General features: G+C 38.8%; 1 protein-coding gene across 1 annotated transcript; it reads left to right on the top strand.

Annotated features, from left to right (window-relative positions):
- Positions 1 to 3,767: 3,767 nt before the first annotated feature.
- On the top strand, positions 3,768 to 22,782 carry LOC126266907 (V-type proton ATPase subunit e 2-like). The gene is made up of 4 exons (XM_049971584.1): positions 3,768 to 4,219; positions 4,350 to 4,397; positions 21,483 to 21,570; positions 21,681 to 22,782. Exons 1-4 carry the CDS (start codon positions 4,122 to 4,124, stop codon positions 21,699 to 21,701), a joined length of 255 nt encoding a protein of 84 aa, XP_049827541.1. The 5' UTR covers positions 3,768 to 4,121; the 3' UTR covers positions 21,702 to 22,782.
- Positions 22,783 to 23,201: the final 419 nt, after the last annotated feature.

Raw genomic sequence — 23,201 nt, 5'->3', positions numbered from 1 at the left:
ATGTGGGCAAGCCTCACCCCCACCCCACCGTCGTTTTGCTCATTACAAGGCGATGTTGAGGAAGTCTGGGGGCAGGAATATGGTATCATTGCCTCTCAATATCACACAGGGGGAATATTTTCAGGTACAGACAGCAGCAGCGACGAGAGCAATCCTACCCAACAACCCTGAGTTGCATGAGTACCACTCCCTCCCGCCTCCCCATGAGCTGAAGCGTCACCAGCGCTATGGGTCACATCTAGAAGGGGCCACTCAACTACATCTCTCCCGAGTGAGTAGATACAGTCCAGCAGAAGTCGCGTATCGTCGAGTGGCAGTCGCAACATTCGCTATGGGCGTAGTGGAGCAACCTGGTTTCAATAAGTATGTTTAATTCTGTGGATTTGCAAGCTGGATGTGAAGTGTGAACGATTAAGCGTTTTAACTTGCTCTACAGATGCCAAAGGACTTGTAATAGCATTTTAACGAGGATTCATTACACCAAGTTGAGTATATAACAATGTTTCTACAGTATTTTGTTCTCCCATTCTTTTGATTTGTCTCAGAAACCCACACACCACCCCAACGTGACACATCACAATTTTGGCGATAAGACTTTACTTGCTTACTTCATAGATCACAAGTGCTGATTTATTATGAAATAGCTTATGCACACGACGATTGTAACTTCTGAATGTTTTCAAAATTATATTTTTATTCCTGTTGATATGCACTGGAATTCAGGGTGAAGTTTTCTTTGACAGTAACTGTAATTCATAGACCCTGATTTTCTATCAAATAAGTTATTGACAACACTTGTAACTGAGAAAAATGTTCAAAAATGTTTCTATAAGGATCCACAAATTATCAAAAATAAAACAATTTCTCACATAATTATATAATGAAATTAGGGATGGATTGTTTCTGAATGAGAATAGTCCTACTGTTGTCAAAAATTTATGAACACCGCAATTTAAATTTAGGCCTACTTCTGTTGTAACAGACTAGTGATTTCAATCTGCACTGCAGTTCATCTTTAGGTCTGGTACCGCAAAGGACAGTTTGTTGCCTAACTAGTATTTTATGTTAGTGACAGACTGCACTTTGAGGTGCCAGACATGAAAATGATCCACAGTCCAGACTGAAACTGGTAGTCAGTAATAAACGAAGTGACACAAATGGTATATGTTTATTTATAATTACACCAATATTTCTATTTACTTTTTTGGGACTCCAACAGTTGTATAAATTCATGTGGGTTGGATTGGTATCTCACAACTATACTACAAAATATTATATTTATACACTACAGAGTCAATAAAAAAATGGTACAGTGCCTAACACCACGTAGGGCCCCAATAGCACCCAGAAGCGCCACAACACGATGTGGCATGGACTCGACTAATGTCTAAAGTAGTGTTGGAGGAAACTGATCCCATGAATACTGCAGGCCTGTCCATAAATCAGTAAGAGTACGAGTGGGTGGAGATCTTTTCTGAACAGCAAGCTGCAAGGCATCTCAGATATGCTCAATAATTTTCATGCTGAAGAGTGTTCCTGGAGGCACTCTGTAGTAATTCTGGATGTGTGGGTTCTGCAGGTGACCAGACAGGATGCTTATATATGTGTCACCTGTCAAAGTCGTATCTAGACATATCACAGATCCTGTATCACTCCAACTGCACAGGCCGCCTACCATTACAGAGCCTCCACCAGCTTGAAGAGGCCATGCTGACATGTAGATACTTGGATTAATTAAGTTGTCTCCATACCTGTACATGTCAATCTGCTCGATACAATTTTAAGCGAGATTCGCCTGACCAGGCAACATGTTTCAAGTCGCCAATAGTCCATTTTCAGTGTTAATGGGCCCAGGTGGGGTAAAGTTTTGAGTCATGCAGTCATCAAGGATATACGAGTGGGCATTCGTCTCCCAAAGCCCATATCGATGATGTTTCGTTGAATGGTTCGCACACTGACACTTGTTGATAGCCCAGCATTGAAATGTGCAGCAGTTTGCGGGAGGATTGCACTATTCTCTTCAGTCGTCGTTGGTCTCCTTCTTGCAGGATCTTTTTCTGGCTGCAGAGGTATCGGAGATTTGATGTTTTACCCGATTCCTGATATTCACGATACTCTCCTGAAATGTTTTTACATTGTCGAATTTATCCCTACAATGGAGATGCTGTGTCCCATCGCTCGTGCGCTGACTGTGACATCACGTTCAAACTCAATTAAATCTTGATAACCTGCCATTGTAGCAGCAGTAGCTGATCTAACCATTGTGTCAGACACTTGTCGTCTTATATATGCATTGCCGACCGCAGCGCCGTTTTCTGCTTGTTTACATATCTCTGTATTTAAACACACATGCTTATACCAGTTTCTTTGGCGCTTCAGTAGATTGCAAGATACTGTTGCACTGGATGGGTCTTCTGTGCTCAAACAGTCTGCTGCAGCTGATGATCGCACTGGTATCAAAGTTTGCGTGTAATGTTTGAAAACAAGATCTTAAATTTTGACAACAAATTTATTTTTTTCTGTAAAAAATAAAATACATGCACTTATTTCAATTGTACGTGGTTTTATAAAACTTGTAAACTATTAATAATACTGTCCACAGATATTTATACATAGGGAACTGCTTCCAGTCCCTAGATTCCGAATATTTTCTTGACAGTACACCTGTTAAAGAAATAGTCAGAGATACATAACTTGTGGAAATGACTCCAACCTATTTATATGTCAAAAAGACAACTGAAGCTGGATAAATAAATCAGAATGTTTTATTTACAAACTCATTTTCCAAATTATTTTGGAGCTCTAGGTGGGAGATACATGCACGTGAGAAAACCAAATAATACAGTTCACCTCTAAATCACTTTTTTATGAAGCACAAATTATATGTGGATGCATGAGAAGTGTCGTAATAACTATGTTCCCAGGTGGACTGTTCCAAGCTCCTCCGTTATCAGCTGAACGCAATATTCCGACTGTATACTTCCTTAGAACAAACATGGTGTACTTTTTTTTGCTGCACTGTCATGACAGACATTAGATTATTACATAGGATAGTACTGAGTGAAAGTATGCCAACAATCCCAGAGCACTACATTTAATATGTTTAGTTACTTTGGTTAGCTTTTTGCGGTAAACAGTTCACAATACAATGAATTTTTTAAAATTATGTTAGGTTTCTGTATTTGCTGTAGGGGCAGCCCCAAAGCTTTGTTTTACACCTAGTATACAATAATTGCTTAAAAGTTTCTTTACAGTGACTGTATACAACGCAGGTTCCCTTCTATTATGAACTTTTCTACTGAGTACTTGCGCCTATCCAGTGCATGGTCAACTATTCTTTTAAACTTGAGCCAGAGATCCTTTACATGGTCCCGTCCTGTGCTGACAGTTTCAAGTTTCTGACTGAGATACGACTGATTTTTCTAAGTAGTTTACTGAAAATATATATTATTTTAGTTGTCCTTTGAACTTTGGTAATCATTGCTGCCACAAACGCGTCATTGTCAGTGATACCAGTTTCAATGTGGACATCCTCAAAGAGGTCACGTCTATTTCACTGACTGAACAAACTTCTGACTCAAACACGTTTTAGCACCAGAGTTGCGGCTGTCTCCTACCATACGCTAAAGTTTCTTTGTACAGATGTGTGATCTAAACCTACAAATTTGAGTAGTCTCTCTTAAACTTCTCAAAACATCAAGTTTTGCGCGCATGTCGTACCTGCGCAAATCATCTTCTCACACGCAAAGATCAGTTTGCGCAAATACGCTATTCATACAACTTTGCACAGGCAATCCGTTGCATGTTGAGGGTCTTAAGAAGAATATTCAAAACCTAACAATCAGGATTTCTCCAAACTCGGATATCTTTTAGACGTAGAAATTACCGACTGCACAGGAGGTAAGTTGTTGTTATGATGTATTGCTACCAGTACAATGCATCTTCTTATTATATCGATCAGAAGAAATCGACATCCTTTCGAAGTTTGAGAACCTTTTGTTACAATGTTTGTATCACTGACGTAACAGATCATATGATTAGTGATTGCTGAACAGGAGAAAAGAAGGCGTGTACGTCGAAGAGACTTAGAATCGTGTTGTCATTAAAACGCACTGAACGAGATGGGAGCCGCAGCCACTCCTATTATTGTCTTTACTGCAATCTGGGGTGTCGTTGGTATTGTTTTACCATTTGTAGTGCCTAAAGGACCCAACAGAGGGTAAGGAAGTTGGGTTGTCAAATGATAGAATTTGTCCGATTTATGTTAGTGATGTAGCTTCTGCTTTTATACCATGAATATTTCATGCATATGTTACTTGCAGGAAGCTAACAGTTAAAACTTTTCACAGGGTATTACAAGTTGTATTGATGCTGACGGCTGCAACTTGTTGGCTCTTGTAAGTACAATTTTTTTCCCTTCTTTTCGCAGTATCTTAGCTCTCGTTCACAACAATCTAAAGACTTGAAGAGTATAAATTCATACAGTTCGGGAGGATATAGGTATTTCGTTTTTTTTGGTAGGATTGTTGTGAAATTAGAGAAAGACTCTCTGAGCTAGGTATGCAGCAAATCTTGCATTATTTTATTGCGTGTAACAAGTTGCAGATTGAGAGAGAGAGAGAGAGAGAGAGAGAGAGAGAGAGAGAGAGAGAGAGAGAGTAAAATGTACAGTGAATTACTTTATGGTGTTCTGTAAAATTAGTGGATCATGGCCCCGAAGTTCCTGTATGTTATGTATCGTGTAATTGTAGTGAAGGACTTTGTATTATGCATATTACACAGAGGTGCTATAACGATAATCAGGATCAAAACAAATCATTAGCGAAGTCTAGATGAACATACTTGCTCTCTAAACTCAATGTTGTAGGTAATCAGTGTTCCAAAAATGACTACTTTCTCTTCTGCAGTAAGCCAACCAACAGTATTTGAACAAAGAGGATTGACTAAACTTCACCATTATAGCGATCCTTGAGCATTCATGGCCATTCCAATTATTTCAGGGAAGTCTTACATTGTCTTGCCATTGATGAATTGACAGATGCAGCTCTGTAATTGGGTTTAAATGCAAGCAGACTTCAGAATACTGTACAGACTTAACTTCCTCGGGTTAACACTAACCACACTATTTACTAGCCTGAGATTAAATAATCGCGTGTTTGTGCTTGTCATATTAGTCTTTTCACAACACGTGGTAGAGTTTTGGAGTTAATTGGAAGGCTCTCCAATGAAAGGGAATGCATAAAAGTACCTAATGCTTGTAAGGAAGTGACACTCACCACTGAATGAAGTTAGATTACTGAAAATGACTAAGCATTTTTTCTGACATCAGGCACAACCAGTCTAAATCCTGTTTTTCATTCATGACAGCAGATAATTAAAGTGACAGGAAAATTTTTATTCAGACAGTAGTGAAGTTTACAACTATCAGTTCTCCATGTGTTATATGGTATCAGTCTTTTGTCAAAAGATATTCTTGTCTGGTTGTTCAATAATATGTGGTAAGCTTGTTTTGATCCCAAAATTTGAAGAGAGGACATCCATCTTGCAACAGAAGGAAAACACCTCACCCATAGTGAATCATAACATTGCACTTGTATATGTAACAAAATTACTGAAAGGGATTATAGGCCATTGTATTGTATCATACATACATACATGCATTAATCCTTGTTCCATAGATCATGAATACGACATTTCGTACTGATGCGTAATGTGTCACTTTAATGTAAATTTTCTTTACATAAAATAATTAATTTTTTATGGTTACTTCATATCTAAGAATTCATCCATTGAGTAGGAGGAGTGGTCATTAATAAATTCTTTTAGTTTGCTTTTAAATGGTGGTTGGATAACTGTCGGACTTTTAAAACTATTTGGCAAATGACCAAAGATTTTTGTGGCAGCATAATTCACCCCTTTCTGTGCCAAAGTGAGATTTAATCCAGAGTAGTGAAGATGATCCTTTCTTCTAGTGTTGTAGCTATGCACTGCACTATTATTTTTGAATTGGGAGGGGTTATTAATTACAAATTTCATAAGTGAATATATGTATTGCAAAGGTACTGTGAATATCCCGAATTCCATAAATAAATGTCTGCAAGGTGATCTTGGGTGGGCTCCAGCTATTATTCTGATTACATGCTTTTGTGCAATGAATACTTTCTCTCTTAATGATGAATTGCCCCAAAATATACCATATGAAATCAGTGAATGAAAATGGGCATAGTAGGCTAATTTACTGGTATGTTTATCACAAAAATTTGCAATAACCCTAATAGCATGAGTAGCTGAACCTAACCGTTTCAGCAGATCATCGGTGTGTTTCTTCCAATTCAATTTCTCATCAACGTGCACACACCCAGAGATTTTGAGTATTCTGCCTTAGCAACTGACTTCCATTCGTAATCTGGTTTTATTAATGATGTTATGCCATTTCTTGTACAGAATTGTATAAACTGTGTTTTCTCAAAATTTAGTGAGTCCATTTGCAGAGAACCACTTAATAATTTTCTGAAAGACATTGTTTGCAATTTCCTCTGCTGATTCTTGCTTCTTGGGTGTGATTACTATACTTGTATCATCAGCAAAATGAACTAGCTCTGCATCTTCGTTAGTATAGAGTGGCAAGTTCTTAATATATATTAAGAACAATAAGGGTCCCAAGACTGAACCCAGTGGGAAACCATTCTTGATATCTCTCCAATTAGAGGACTCTGCTGGTTTTTACAGACTATCTGTACAGTTAATTTAAACCTTCTGCATTCTTCTAGTTAAGTATGAATGAAACCATTTGTGCACTGTCCCACTCATACCACAGTACTTAAGCTTTTCATGAAGAATTTCATGATTCACTCTGTCGAGCGGCTTTGAGAGATCACAAAATATCCCAATGGGTGATGTTCGGTTATTCAAGTCTGTCTGGAAAAGTGCCCTGTTTCACTGAGCTACTGTCCATATGGCTGATAGTGAATCTTTAGCAGTGAAGCCTGTTTTTCATTGAAAATAATGATCGGTTTGGGGAGGTTGCTGCAATAGAGATGATGAGAAATAGGTCTTTGCTGATCAAAACGTATCATGCCAACCAATTGCAAGCACTTCAGGCCTGTGTCAAGATTGGAGATATACCAGTCACCAATTCTCCTCATAACAAGCTCAATAAAATTCAAGGTGTTGTCTTCTATCGGGACCAAAGGGTACAAACTGATGAAGATATGCATACTGATGTGGTGCAGCATGGAGTCTATTTTGTTAGGCACATCCAGAGGGGACCCAAGGATAATAATGGATACTGGAGCTTTTATCCTAGCCTCTGAAGGCAATGTTTTGCCTGACAAGATTGAGATCATGGTTTATTGGTGTGATGTCAGACCGTATTTCCTCCTCAGATAAGATGCTTTAGGTGCCAATTGTTCAGATACATGTTCTCCCGCTGTTCCTATGAGGCTGTCTGTAGGGCATGTGGTCTGGTGTCCTGTGGGGACAGCTATTATGACCAATCCGCACAGTGTGTCCATAATCCTCTGTAGGATAGTGGCACTCTCTCTCACAGAGGGAGGGTATAAGAACACCTCCTTTCAGAATTGACATCTGCCTATTTGACACTGGAGCTGCAACACATTTCAGTGGAGACCATGGAACACTCAACTATTGATCTCACATTTTGCAACCTGAGTGTTTGCACCCTGATTCAATGGTGCATCCGTGGTGATCTTTGTGACAGTGACTATTTTCCTATTGTTCTCTCCCTCTCCTCTTAGACATCAGGGACATGCTTCACGTTGATATCTTCAGAAAAGTGACTGTCAAGCTTTCTCCTCTACAGCCACTTTAGCAGCCGTTCGTGTAACAAAGTGGTACAGAATACTATTGATACTATTAAAGTTGTAGCAGCAATGATGCTCTACTCCTCCAGCTCATCCTGATAACCACCAGTGCCATGGTGATTTGAAGATAGTCACAGCTACTAGGGATGCTGCAGGGAGCTTAAACGGCACAAGTGCCATCCCTCTGTGGATAATTTAACAGTATTCAAGAGAGTATGGGTGAAGGTGCAGTTTTTAATACAGAAAATGAAACAGGAATGTTGGGAGCAATATGTATAATCTATGTGATCCCATACCCCATCATCATAAGTATGGATTAAACTATGCTGCATTTGTGACCATCCACAAACCGAGGCAGTTCCTGGCATCATTGTCAGTGGTAATGTCTAAACTGATTCCGTGGTATTTGATGAATTGTGGCACACTTCACTGAAGTGCCTGCTTACAGTAATTACATCCTCATTTTCTGACCTGGAAACACCTTACTGAATGCTGCCCACTATCCTTCAATGCACACAGCTCTCTTTACTCGTGGAGCATCAACAAAGGCTTTAGCTTTCCACTGACAAACCCTTTTGTATGATTTTCTGGAGTCTGTACATCTTTGGCCTGTTGCTCTTCCATTCATTGACACTGCAAAATTCCTGAGGCTCGTGCTTGATAGGAAACTTTCTTGGTCCTCCACGTGTCTTACTTGGCTGCCTGCTGTACCCAGTCCCTCCCTATGTGTCTTTGGCAGTACTTCCAGGGAGCGGATCTGATCTCACTCCTCCATTTGTACCGGTCTCTTGTCAATTCAACTATGGGTGCTTCATTTATGCATCTGCACCTCTGTCCATCTTATGCCACCTCAATACAATGCACTATCATGACATCCATTTAGGCTCAGACTAACCGTGGTGTTGGGTGTGCCTTCATCATTGGCACCAACAGTTTTCAGCACTGGGTTCTGGAACACAGCTCAGTATTACAGTGGAGCCCTGTATCAGGCCATGCAGTGCATCTTGTGACAGACACTTTTAAATTGTGTCATTTACTCCGAGTCTCTGTGCCCTTCAGAGCCTCTGTAAGCTGTACAGTTTCCATCCCTTAGTTCAACAAGTCCAGGAAAGCTTTCACTTGATCGCTCTTGATGAAGCCACTGTGATGTTTATGTCAGCCCCTGGTCATGCCAGTCAGACAGGCAACGGAGCTGCTGATGGTGCTACCAAAGCTGCAGTCCTTGAACCTCGGCTCACTAGTTCTTCCCTTAGGTGATCTCTGTGTTGCCCTCTGTCAGCAGGCAATGTCACTTTGACATCACCACTGGTCTTCCCTTCATGGGAACAAGCTCCGGGGAATGAAACCTTCCCCAGTGGCTTGGCTGCCCTCATGGCCCTCTCGCTGCAAGGAGATAATTATAGCTAGGATGCGTTTTAGCCATTGCCACTTGTTATGTGGTGATCCACCTCCACTTAGTCCTCATTGTCCTCAGTCATTGGTGGAATGCCATTTCCTGAATGAATGTCCTTATTTAACCACTTACACTCTGATGTAAGTTTGCTGTCTGAGTTATCGGCCATTTTACCAAATGACACGTGGGCTGTCAACCGCGTTTTACTTTTTATCCGTCATAGCAATGTGGCAGAGGACATTTAATCTTTAGTTCAAGACTTCTGCTGTATCTATGCAGTATTTTATGGACTTTTCTGCAAGTCCATGTTTTTAGCTGTCTTTCCTTCTGTCAGTTGGGCTTAACATGTAGCCGTTTTTTTAACTCCTTTTTTGCCTTCGTACTCTGCAGTTCTGACATGGACGTGTATGATCTTAGTTGTTTTTGTGCCCTAAAACAAAACAAAAAAAAAGGCTGTCATACAATGTTAGCAGAGTCTCCAACCAAACACTTGGACATCTTCGTGCTGACAGCATGAAACATGTTCTCAGGTTTTTGAATCATATTTGCGCAAAGAAGACTTTCCCTCTCAATGTGGAAGGTATCATTATTATTGTCCTGAAACTGGGAAAGGGGGACATATTTTTACTAACTACTGGCCAGTCTCTTATGAATGGGCTGTGTAAGCTGTTCGAATGAATGGTCAGTCACCGCCTTTGTTGGTGCCGTGAAGCCGGAGGGCATGTATCATGATTCGAAAGTGGCTGTCTGGCTTTTCAGTCCATCAACGATCATTTGGCTCATTAGGAATCTGCAGTTCAGTGCTTTTGTGCATCACCAACATCTGATTGCTGTGTTCTTTGACCTACAGGAGGCGTAAGATACCACCTGGCAACATCACATCCTATCTACACTAGGTGTGTGTGGTTTCTGGGGCAGTTTACTCATTTTTATTCAGAATTTCCTATCTCTGACTTTTTAGGGTTCAGATAGGTTCACTCTCAGCAACAAATATGTACAGGAAACTGGAGTCCCTCAGCTATCGGTTCTGAGCGTAATTACTATCACTACCAATGGTAGTGGGTCCTACAGTCTCTTTTTTGTCACTGTGTGTAGATAATCATTGTCTATATTAAATCTCTGAACCACTGTGCTCAACTGAGCACGAACTTCAGGTGACTGTCTGGAGCGTACAAGACGGGACTGTGTATCTAAGGTATCAATTTTCTCTTTGCAAAATCAAGAGTTGTGCATTTTTACTGTGTCCGGACTGTGCACCTGCACCTACAAATTTATCTTGTTTTTACTTGAAGTTATTGAAACTTTTCAATTCTTAAGGTAACTTGGCTATCATGTGTCCAGTGGCTCAAGGTTGCCATATCTCAGGCTTTGTGGTACGTCAAATCCCTGACCTTGACAAACTGAAGCGATTCCACGAGTTGCTTAAAAAGCATATTCCTGTGCTGTCCCAAAAATCTTTTGGTCGCCACCATCCAGAACCCACTGGCTTAACTCTACAGCTCTGAAAGGATAGTGACAGTCATGTGGACACCAAGCCACATAGGCTTTCCAGGAAATGAACAGACAGGCTAGCTAAGAAGCAAGTACGGGGGGTCAACTTGATGTCAGAGTACTGGACACCAACTTACAATTACAACTTTGGTGGTCTGGGAACAGTAACAGCAGGTTACTATGACCTAAAACAATTGGAGAGTGGTTAAAGGGTCCACTAAGGTGTGGCATATGCATGTCCAGGCCTCTCGGAAAATGCCATTGTGTTTTACCAACTGCACTTCGGCCACACGACTCACCCGCAAGTTCCTTCTGTGTCAGGTGGGTCCCCCTCACTGGAGCTGCAGCAGTCTACTGATGACAGCACATGTTATTGTTGAGTGCGCCTTGCTGGTCAACATGCGGTATGCACTCAGTTTGCCTACCTCACTATCTCAGATGATTTTGGATGATACAGCTACTACCAAAGTATTAAATTTCCTGAGGGAGAGTGGATTTTACACTTTCAGTATTACAGGTGTTTTTGGGGAGGAGAGCCTACACCTGCGGCAGGTACCCCCCACCCCCACCCCATGAGACCACAGGTTACTTTCTTCCCCCTCTCACATTGTTGTGCCTTTAGACCCTCCTGTGCAAGATGCTGCTTTGATTAGCTCTTTTTCTTTTACATATCGAGTCACAACTACTGTCACACCCTTTTTCGAACTCTTTGACTTGCTTATGTAGTTGAAGCAGACAAGTCCACCCTCATTTGATTTTTGTACGTTTTGTATTTCTCTCATGAAAGCAATAGGGAAATGATAACTAAATATCATTTTCATTGAACATACTAAATAACACCATGCTCATTATCTTCTTGTATTTCATTTCCATTGTTTGACTTCAAATTTTGATAAAAGTTATTGTAAACAGGGCTACAAACTTCGACATAAACATTCTGTCACACAGTGTAGCAGCTTTGATGGACCTGTTACTAGGATACTTAGGTTCCAAAACAGTGTCAGTTATTTTCTTTGGTTACCTATGCCTTCATGCAGATTTGTGCTAGTGTAGTAGGGCATGTTAAATATTTTGACTTCATTCTTTCAAAAAATGACAGTGAGGTGGCGCAGTGGTTAGCGCACTGGACTCGCATTCGGAAGGACGACGGTTCAATCCCGCGTCCGGCCATCCTGATTTAGGTTTTCCGTGACTTCCCTAAAATGCACCAGGCAAATGCCGGGATGGTTCCTTTGAAAGGGCATGGCCGACTTCCTTCCCTGTCCTTTCCTCATCCGACGAGACAGATAGCCTCGCAGTCTGGTCTCTTTCCCCCAAACAATCCAATCCAATCCTTTCAAAATATGAGGGGGTCTTAAAGTTGTGTTTTGGTTAGCAATTCCCAATTATATCTACAAGAAATGGCAGTTACATTGTGTTGCTTGGTAAATAGCTATTGCAGGTTTGTGGTATTTTGATGTTTCTTGTAAAATTTGCCCAAACTGTCTTCTTTCAAGAACTGCCTTACCATTATTTCTCTCTGTACTTGTGCCCTAAGGATAAGAATATACTATAAAATCTGTAATCATTTTAAACCACCTGTAAAAGTTTTTAATCTAGCAATACTCATTTACAGCAGTGTCTTTTTCTTAATATTGCACAAATAGTTAAGTGTCTTGTTTTTCTTTTTCCAAGCACAAATAGTTTCTTCCATTTTCAAAATCTGGAAATTAGGAACCATGGCTAGTAAAACGAAGACAAGGCTGGAAACTACCACTCAAATGAGTTACTTTGTAGGAACTGGTTGAAAAATGCTGCTTTTTGATCTCCAAACTTTGCTTGATGTCCTAAGAGACAAAAGTGGATAGAACATCAGAAATTACCCTACAGTCACTCTTGCAAAGGATATTTATCCAGAAGTGCTTGAAAAGTGGTCGCTAGGAAGTAGTTATTTTTTGATACCAATTATAAATTTTAGAATCACATGTAGTGATCCACGCCATTCATGGAAGGGCATGTATCACATACGTCAAATATAGAGCTCAAAGTAAAGATGTGCGTGATTGCAATTAGGTGGTTAACATGGAGCAATATACTGTGGGAAAGCATTACTCAATAGGTGCAGAGTCTACCTGCTGGAGTGCATTTGTAACCTCTGTGGAGCAAGAAGGAATCAAGGAGCTGTGTTACTGGGGAAGATTTTCAGCCCAAAGGAAGACTAATATGATGTATATTAGCATTTGTTGTTGTATACTATTCATAGAATATTAACGGGAGGTCTTTGAGGCAGTAATATTAGTTGGTTTCCATGTAATGTGTAACCTCTTGTGAAAGTTTGTGGTAATATACAGAGTTAATAGGAACCAATCTCCACTTTGAGTAGAGAAGCAGTGTTTCGTTTTATAGCCACTTCATTTATAGAAATCTGCCTGAAAGAAAGAAGTAAAATGCCGAGGAAGAAGGGGCACTGCATAGCCAGATCCTGAAGTAAATCGCGAGAGTTGCAAGGCTGAATTCCAAAACTAATGCAATAAGGGAGTGTTATGGCAGTGGTGTTACGTCTAGCTGCAGAGAATAATAGGTCTAGAACAGACATTACTTAAGCAGTTAAAAGATTGTCGCACTAGCCAAATACAGAAGTCATCAGCCATTTAATAAACACTCCACACAGTCCTGAAGAAGGGAGAGGAAAACTGGGAAAATGCCAAAACATATCGCCTGGCAGAGGAAAAGTGAAAGAGACTTTCGTAGCAACGTTGACGAGCACCTTGATATCCTCAATTGCAAGTGTGAGATTAAGCTGTGTCCAGAATTTGAGGGTCAGTGTCCAAGGGAAGCTAACTGTAAACATGGAGTGCACGTCTCCCTCCTCTTGTTCTAAGGATGTGAAGATCCCTGTCAAAGGACTGATGTTTATTAAAGGTCAAAGAAAGTTGGATCTGTTGGTCGGCATCATATTGGGTTAACAGATCTACCAGAGCACAGAAGACAAATTAAAATGCAGAAGAGGCAAGAAAATGAATTAAGAAGACTTCCTGAATATAGGCAGAAAATCAAGGAAGAGTTCACATTACAATAAAATGAAATTATTTTCTCTGGCAAAAGATGAAGAGGCAGATGATGTTAGAGATGAAGATTCTGAAGACCCTTTACAGACATGATGTGATGATCCTGATGTACCCTCTATTTGAAATACAAACTAGTATTATACAGTACAATTGCACAATGTTTCAGTGCGAAGTATTAGATATGGTACCATTCTATGTGCCACAGATGCCATTGAAATAGCTACACATTTGGTGCTGGATTAATTACTGAAGGAGACAAGTGGTTTATTACAATACAGTAAAAAGGACGCAAGAGAAAATCATGTATAACTTGTAGAATTTCATGATTGATGCAGGATAGGCAAGATTGAATGTATGTTATTTGATGAACCCAGAAGTCCAGTGAAGCTGTGTTACAAGCAGATAACTCAAGCAGTCAGTTTCCAAGTATTGTGAAAAAAGAGCATTACACTGTTTGCAGTCAGCCAGGTGGAAGGTACCTTTGCTAATTTACTCCAGAGAACAACTTGATTGGAAGTAAACCTGCTGAAGTTATTGATAATCATTTAGTGGTTTTTTTTAAGAAAAGAAACAGTATTTATAGAAGTTTGCAGACTATTGGTGGAGACTGAATGAATTTTAACACTGGTTGGGAAGGAGTTATGCATTGGGTTGAGACAAAAAAGAATCATAAACTCATTTGGTTGGTTTGTGCTTTTCATACTAATGAGTATCTTTGAGCCACGTGATCAGTTGGATGGGAAAACTTTGTCTAACACTTGTGGAGCTGTAACTTTGGCAACATGCTTCATAATGGAACAGAATTTGAAATCAATCCTCGTTTCTCAGAATTTCCTTGCCAGAGCTTCTGGTTATAATGAGTGACACTGTTGTAAAAGACGTCTCTACATGTCAGGCTTGTGGTCACAGGATAACTCTGACTATAAGGGCAGATGCACTTCCAAATGTAATGTCAGTATTAGAAATTGGTCCTGCAAGCCACTCTTGGTGGTCAACAACAGCAAATAGGGTTTGTTAAATACGGCTTTGAAAATGTGGCCTTAAAAGCAACAACTTGGTGGTGTTAAAACTGTTATGGAATTCACTGATGCCTTTTACTATCCCTGTTGGTTTACAATCAAAATCGAAATTCTCTCAGATGGCAGGACACCACCACATTCTTCAACTGAAGCTTTTAAAATCCCAGAAGAAGGCACTAGCATATATTGTTTTGCCATCAATTCAACGTTCATCATGGTTCACATTTAGTGAATTGGTGCATTAGACAACTTATGCATGGAAGACCAAGAAGAAAAGAAAGCAGGGATGCAGAAGGAAGATGACTGAATTGAAGGGGGGGGGGGGAGAGGATGATGATGATGATGATGATGATGATGATGATGATGATGATGATGATGATGATGATGATGACACACCAGGAAACCTATCTGTTCCTTCTAGGAAGACACCTACAGTAAATTCATATGCAATTTGTTTTAGAATTGATAGAGTGGTCAGAAAAAGTATCTGAACCTTCAGTTACTTTTAAAATCAAAACAGAAATATGAAAGTTTGTTCTAGAGCCAAATAGACAGCCACTAGATAGGTGTGTGAAACAAGGAACAAAGGCTTCTGGCAAAGCATGTATTCCCGAGAAGTGAGAGGGGTGTGCTAGAGGCCAGGAAGCACTCAGAAGAATGATTTCTAGGAACGAATCGGAGCAAGATTTGATCAATATTGGTGACTGAAGCTTTTTACATTTTTGTAATGTGTTTTAATTGTTTGACAGATTGCAAAGAAAATTGTTTGAGTTCATTAAACCACTTTTTGAACAAATTTTTCATTAGTTAATATTAAATTATGACCCTTTTGTTGGATATTTAGATACGCATTATAATCGAGCCCAAATGTACTGAGCTAAATGTTTATCAATTAAGGAAAACCTTTTAAAAAGGATATTACACATCAAAAGCCAAATTTTTGGGCCCCCTCATTCACAAAAATCATGAAATTTTATTTTTACCCTCTAAAATGACGCACCCTACTAATATAGCCGACTTATATAACTGTACATAAACTTTATGCCCTCCCTGAAATGTTGGAACTGATATCTTTTGAAGGTCCTACCAGACGGTTTTTTGTTATTTTTGTTAATGGCGTTAAACCAACAAAATCATCTTTCTGCATTTCCACTGCAGCAGACAGTTTGTTTTTTCCTTGCGTTTGGATCAGGTCTGCCTGATCTTGAGGGCTGTAAACATGTTGTGTGTGTCAGTAAGTTTCCACTGATGTCAGAATCTGCATCAAAAGACAAATTGGTATGGCCAGGTACCAAAAATCTTTTCTCCATACTCTCAATCCAGCCTATTTCAATCAGGGAGATCCAAACCCACATAAGTTCTTATTTTGTCCTACACAAAAATCACTATAAACAATGTGTTAATTGTTTTCTCTAATTTTGGGATAGCTTAAAGCAAAAAGCTACCCACTTCATCTGCTCCCTATCCTGCTGTACACTCAGGCGAAACACATGCAAGCACATCAGTTGTATTACAAACATGAACACCAAAGTTTTGGGTCCATAGTTGTCTTAAATAAAACACAATTTTGGTTGAAATTGTAGGTGTCAGTAATGCTTTTCTGTTGCAATAATCAGTGTGTCACATGTGGGATTGAGAAACATTTTCTTTGCTTCAGATGTACTTCTGTAGCTCAGGTTAGTATTCTTTAGATGTAGAAGATTATGTAAGACCATATCTTCAAGTGGGGTGCTTGCAGCTTTGTCATTATCTTACGTATGCCCTTTCATAGAAGTTTGAGGAATATGTTGAAATAGTTACTGAAAACTAATCTGTATTCGTGTAGGTTTAAAGAGCAACTATGTGACATACAGTCTATACACTTCTTAACTGAACTGAAATTGAGAATATAAGGTCTGTGTACAGTCTGAGAAAGGGAATGAGATCAGTACCTAGTGAACAATGTAGTGTGCTGCTTTGCAGATTCGACGTCATATTTGCGCACATGAGGACACTAGATCGCGTGTTCATGTCTGTTGGAGTATGTAAACTAGATGTGTCGCCATTGGTATTTGGAGGAACAACTTAAATAATACTTGCAGTGACTCTCTCCTATTAGGAACTGCAAATACATTTTATCGTATTTCAAAACTGAGATTTGCACTAAATTGGAGTAGTCTTGTGGGTATGAAATAGTGTCGATAACCTTAATTCTAATTGATATTCATTAAGAATATAATTTAGGAGACTTAGAATCGTTTTTTGAAATAATATATGTAATCCATACATTTTAAGTAATTGAATCACTTCTTTGAGATTCCATGCACAAACAGAAATGCACTTTTTTGCACAACTTGACCTTGGTTATTGTTTTAACATTATACTGAAAGCTTTTGTCTTCTTCATGCTTCAGCATTTAATGTCTTTAACATACTGTCTATTACAACAAACCCGTTCAACTGAGCCTAAAAGGTAGCCACGTTGAACTTTTTGAACTCGTACTTTATTATAAGTATTACAAAGTCCTTTCTTTCTGCCTTCTGCAGTATCTTTGTACCTACACCATTGTACGGTATTTGGCAGCATTGAATGCTGCTGCGCACTTTCAGCAGGTATAATTTTACCTCTGTAATATATTCTTGTCCACGGTTAGATGTCTTCTTTCCGCTGTAATATTTCCAATGTTCTGGATTTCTCTTCCTTTGCCTTCAATTTTTATAGTTTGGTTATTTGTAAGAAAATTGTCACTTGATGTGTCAGTTATGTTTATAATAAACTCAGGGTATAAGGGTGCTCTCCCATTGCTCAGTTCAGTAACCAGTCAGTCATTCAGAACCCAAGTATCAGTGAGATATGGGATACACACTTATTCTATTTAGAATTTTGAGACTGCTTTGTAAGGTCTGCTATCTTACCCTTCTTAGAACTGATGTGGAGCTATCCTGTACTCTTGATAGATCAATGTACTGATGCCAGATGGACGCAGCTCACATAATGTGCACCTAGTTAAATTTTCATCACACCATGGGATACCCCATTAGTTCACTGAGCCCTTCAAATGTCAAAACCACCTTTAGTAAAATTGAAAGTAACGGTAATGAGAATTCCACAGTTCAGTGGACAGGAGAGAGCTGGTAGGTGGAAAGAGTACACCAAAGGCCTCTAAGAGTGTGGGGACTTGTTGGATGTAGTAGAGGAAGAAACAAGAGTGGCTGATAACTGCAAGGATTATCACACATTCAGCTTAACAACTTGGGCGTCCAAGTTACTTACGAGAATAATGTACAGGAGACTGGGAAAGAAAGTTGAGGACCAGTTAGATGATGATCAGTTTGGCTTTCGCGAAGGTGAGGGCACTAGAGATGCAGTTCAGATGTCATATTTGACAAGGGAAGCAAAACTGAAGAAAACCCGACAGATTCAATGGATTCACTGACTTAGAAAAAGCTTTGTTAATGTAAAATGGTGCAAGATGTTGGGAATTTTGAGAAAAATAGGAGTAAGCTATAGGGAAAGACTGATAAAATACAGCATGTACAAGAAGATGGAAGAGTGAGAACGGAAGACCAAGAATGGTGTGCTTGAATTAGATTGTAAGACAGTTATTGTGTTTTGCTTGTAGTATGTAATGTTTACAGTGAAGAAGCAGTTATGGAAATAAAAGGGAAATTAAACAGTGGGATTAAAATTCTGAATGAAGGGATATCAGTTATATGAATTGCTTGTGATGTTGCTACCCTTAGTTAAAGTGCAGAAGACTTAAAAGGGTGTGTCAAATAGAATGAACAGTCTGAGTCCTCAATATGGATTGAGAGTAAACAGAAGGAAGACAAAAGTAATGAGGAGCAACAGAAATGAGGTCAGCAATAAATTTAACATCAAAAATGGGAACAACAAATTACAAGATGTAATTGCTTGCGCAGAGTGCCTCTATATAATTCCTCTGCTGTTTACACTCTTGAGTTTGGCATAGGGTTCGTAGAACTGCTCTGACTGTTTCTCTACTGTTTCACCCCTATATAGCTTGTGGGAAAAATGGACACCTAAGAGTCTCCATGCAAGCTCCAATGTCTCATATTTTACTACGATAGTCATTTCTCTCTGTTTTGTTGGGAGTCAAAGAAATATTTTCGCATTTGGAGGAGAAAGTTGACTGAAATTTCACCTATCTGAGTAACAAGAAATGACATTGTTTTAATGATTTGCATTCCAGCACAAATATCTGATCAGTGATACTATGCCACATTTTTTCCTGATGATACAAAATGAGCTGCCCTCCTTAGAGCTTTTTGAATGTCTTCCATCATTGTCATTGTTATAACGTCAAGTTGAACACTTATATTTCAAAACGACACAACACATGTAAGTCACTGAGCAAGTTGAGCAAGCAAGACATGTGAACACGGTAACATTCAAATGAGCACAGAGTCCAAATCTAGCGGCCACTGGCTGGCTAGCCGCTTAGGTGGCGCGGCTGCTTCATGGCTGGCAGACAGCACTGCATGTAGAGGACGCGTGTAATTGCGCGGCGGCACTTTGAATGATCGGCGAGTCACAACAGTCATTCAGTACAAAAACTGTACTGCCCAGCTCTTCTACAGATGAGAATGGACAAGTGCATTGTAGGCAGTCATCTTATTAGATTTGTTACACCTTTAAAATGTTGTTGTGATAAAATGCAATCTTTAGTTCACCTTCCCCACAATTTTTGTTATCTGACCGTGTCAGTTCATTATCTGTAACTGTGATCCCAGAATGTTGAGTTCAGCCGACTACCTTTAAAGTTCTTTGATTTATCATGTAACCAGAAGTTATTATTTATGATGATGATTATTATTATTATTATTATTATTATTATTATTATTATTATTATTATTATTATTATTATTTTGTAGTCTCCGCAGAACCTCACAGTTTATTTTTTGGGATCAGTTGCCACTTTTTGCACCATGCAGAGATATTGCCTGAATCATACTGGCTGATAACTTCATTTAATGATGATGCTGTCAGTCTAATAATATGAGTGGGCTGCTCGGATTGTCTCCAGATCATTTATGTAGGTTAAAAATAGGAAATAACTTATAACGCTTTCTTGGAAAACATCACATATTACTTGAGTTTCTCTGGATGACTTCCCAGTAATTACTACAAAGTATGACTTTTCTGGCAGGAAATTACAAATCAATTTGCATAGTCATGACAATACCCTATATGTGCACAATTTGATCTGCAGCTGCTTGTGAAGAACTATGTCAAAAGACTTCTGGAAGTCTAAAACTATGAAAGATTCCATTTTTATAACACTCTTTACCTTTCCTGAATAAAACTACATTTTCTGAGTCTGTGCTGATTGTGTGTCAATAGATTATTTTCTTAGAGATATTTGTAATGCTGGAACTTGATATGTGTTCCAAAATCGTTTGACAGATCAGTATCAAAATATGGATCAATAATTTGGTGTATTACTTCTATTTCCTGTCTAGTGTAATGACGTCATCTGTGAAACTTTCCAGCCTTTAGGTACAGATCTTTCATCAAATGAAAAGTTGTATATGATTACTAAAAAATGGAGCTAGTTCATCAGCATACTCTGAAAGGGACTTACTTCATTTACAGCCTGGACTGTAAAGGTTGTATGAAATTGATTCATTACATGTACCTCTAAATCAGTCATATTGGCAGTTGTTATTGATTCAAATTCAAGAATACTTACTGCAAATTGTGTGACTCCACTTTAGTTGCCTTCAGTCAGTAACATTACCAGAGATACCACACAGTGAAGGTATTGATTGTTTTTTGCTACTGGTGTACGTAGCTTTTCTCCATTCACAATCCAGTCTTAATGTTACTGATTCCACAATAAATGTGCCCAGCTTTGCACTTTGCAAGCTGCACATGTACACTATTAGATTAATGACATGGTTTCCTTATAGCATGATGTAGACTTGGAGAGAACACATCGTACCCACACTGAAAGCACAAGAACAAATACAGAAAACCATCCTTTATTTAGCACAGTGCTTGCATTGTCTTTGAATTGTGTGCTAAGACAGGAAGAACTTCTTTCATTTAAAGATGACATAATTCCATGTGAAGATATTGAATTTATGGTGAGGAAGCTACATTGCAGTTCTAGTTAAATATATTGTAAGATCAACAGTATTGAGAAACACTTTATTGTGGTCTTCACCCATTACTCAAAAGGCAGCAACTCGTGGCATGTATCTCAAAATGCCTCTTACGGTAGAATCAAAATGAAACAGTTGAAATGAATGCTCACAAAAGCACACTAGACAATGTATCAACCTCTCATATGTTTACTTAAAATATGGTGAATACTTAAAGGAGTTTTTACCTTCTGGTACCTTTACCATTCAGAACCACCACCATGGTGCAGGGAACCATTGTCCTAGGGTGGTGTATCACAGGGCACAGAGAATAGCTTGCGTACAAGAACTTGAGAGAAGGACGGCTGGACCTCAGCAACTTGTAATAGGGTGAAGTGAGGGCTAATATTCACTTTTTAAGAAAAACCTGTTTGTTAACAACATCTACTTTAATACACACACTCTTTCAGTGCTGGTTTAAAGAGGTGTGTGTGTGTGTGTGTGTGTGTGTGTGTGTGTGTGTGTGTGTGTGTGTGTGTGTGTCACACATGTACACTTTTCCATGTTGCATCCCTCAGTTGAATATTTTTCTATTCACTCATTGTATTATTATTATTTTTCAGCTGGTTATGTTGTTACATGGCTCAGATGAATCCTTTGATTGGCCCTAAAATTTCAAACACAACTCTTGCAATTATGGCCACTCAGTGGGTGAGTATTATATGTTTTCTGATTACATGCATCATAATGTCTGACTTCTTTTTCAGTCTTCACATGATTTTATAAGATATGTGAAAAATGCATTGAACTGTTTGTTTCAGAGTGGATACACACCAAAATAAATGGGTCACAAAAACATAGCATAAAACAGGGAGGACATCTCTCTACACATGAGAATATGGTTTTGTTACCATTCTAGTTCAGGAAAGAACTGTCACTTCATTTGTTGGTGTTTGTATGTTTGTATATATGTAGCAGAAAAGTATTAAGTTATTATCAAACAATGTAAAATCCAAGATGGAATAACAATATGTAAAGGATTCTTAACTACTCACCACACAGAGGAGGCATTTATTCATAGAGCAGCACAGTGAACAAGAATGCTAAATATATTCAGCAGTCAAAGCCTGTCGTACACTTAAGAACCCACTAATTTCACTTGTTCTCTCAGTTGCTCTGTTGTACTGATCATAACTGCTGGAAGAGTTTCCCCAAGTCAGTGTTTCAACAATTGCATCAAAATATGGCCCCATGAGCTTCTTTTAAAGTTTCTTAGCTGCTGCTCATTCAGATTTGATTAGCATGCTTCTCCTTGTAACATACTTCTTTTCAGTGCTAACCTATTTTGTCATCATTGAATAACCAGTGGCTCTTAAACTTGAAGAAAGAGCTGATGAGGCTGGATTTTGAAACAATTTCATGGTGAGGCTTCATCAGTTAGTCTGTATAACAGAGTATCTGCAACAACAAAAGTAATTTGTTAACTCTAGAGGTTCACATGCTTTGCCCACTGAATATATCAAGCATTCTCTTTCATTGTGCTTGTCTGTTGCTCAGTCTGTGAGTAGCAATTTATTCTTTCCATTAAATTGTTGTTATTGTCTATATTATTGTCAGAACTGTTCATCATTTCTGAAAGCATTGTAAATATTGTTGTATAATAACATTTATTATTTAAGATAAACTAATATAATCATTTAATAAAAACATTCCAGAAAGGGTAATAGGGTGTTCGTGTAAAGGCATGTGGTTGTATCCAACTAATTGTTATCAGTTCTCAGCTGTTACAGTGTTTTGGAGTAGCATAGATTTCTGGCAGTAATACTTACTATCTGTGAAAGCTACCTACGTAAATTTTTCATCAGTATAATAAAATATCTTGTTTCATTATTGTCAATAAATTGATTACACATGTCTTTTAAATCTGGCCAAATGTCATTGTAGTGTTGCACTCACCTTTAAAGGTTTGTCTATTTTATTATGGGAACTGATCATAGAAAGCAGCATGGTCTTGTACTTTAAGTGCAAGAGGTAGACAAAAATATGGAAACACAAAAAAAAAAAAAAAAAAAAAATACATTACCATGCCTAACACGATACTGAGAGACTTTTGGCACTCAAAACAGCTTATAGTCCTCTTCAAATGGAGAAATACAGGTTCTTTGTGGTTTGCAAGGGAGTCTTACACCATTCTTCCCACAAAGTAGTGTCAAGTTCTGGTAATGATGATAGCCTCCAGCACCGTTCCCTCCAAAGTAAGACCACAAAGGCTCAGTGATGTTTAGGTCTGGTGTCTGGTGGCAAGAAGAGATGTGACAGTTTGTCCTCATGCTCACTAAACT

This window comes from Schistocerca gregaria, chromosome 4 (genome assembly GCF_023897955.1).
Source record: "Schistocerca gregaria isolate iqSchGreg1 chromosome 4, iqSchGreg1.2, whole genome shotgun sequence".
Taxonomy (NCBI): domain Eukaryota; kingdom Metazoa; phylum Arthropoda; class Insecta; order Orthoptera; family Acrididae; genus Schistocerca; species Schistocerca gregaria.
Note: the sequence above shows the minus strand (reverse complement) of the source record. Positions and strands in the feature narration are given on the sequence as shown.

Coding starts and splice junctions, on each gene's coding strand:
- LOC126266907 (XM_049971584.1), top strand. CDS start 4,122: ATGGGAGCCGCAGCCACTCCTATTATTGTCTTTACTGCAATCTGGGGT. Junction 4,220..4,349: donor CCTAAAGGACCCAACAGAGG/GTAAGGAAGTTG, acceptor AACTTTTCACAG/GGTATTACAAGTTGTATTGA. Junction 4,398..21,482: donor GCTGCAACTTGTTGGCTCTT/GTAAGTACAATT, acceptor ATTATTTTTCAG/CTGGTTATGTTGTTACATGG.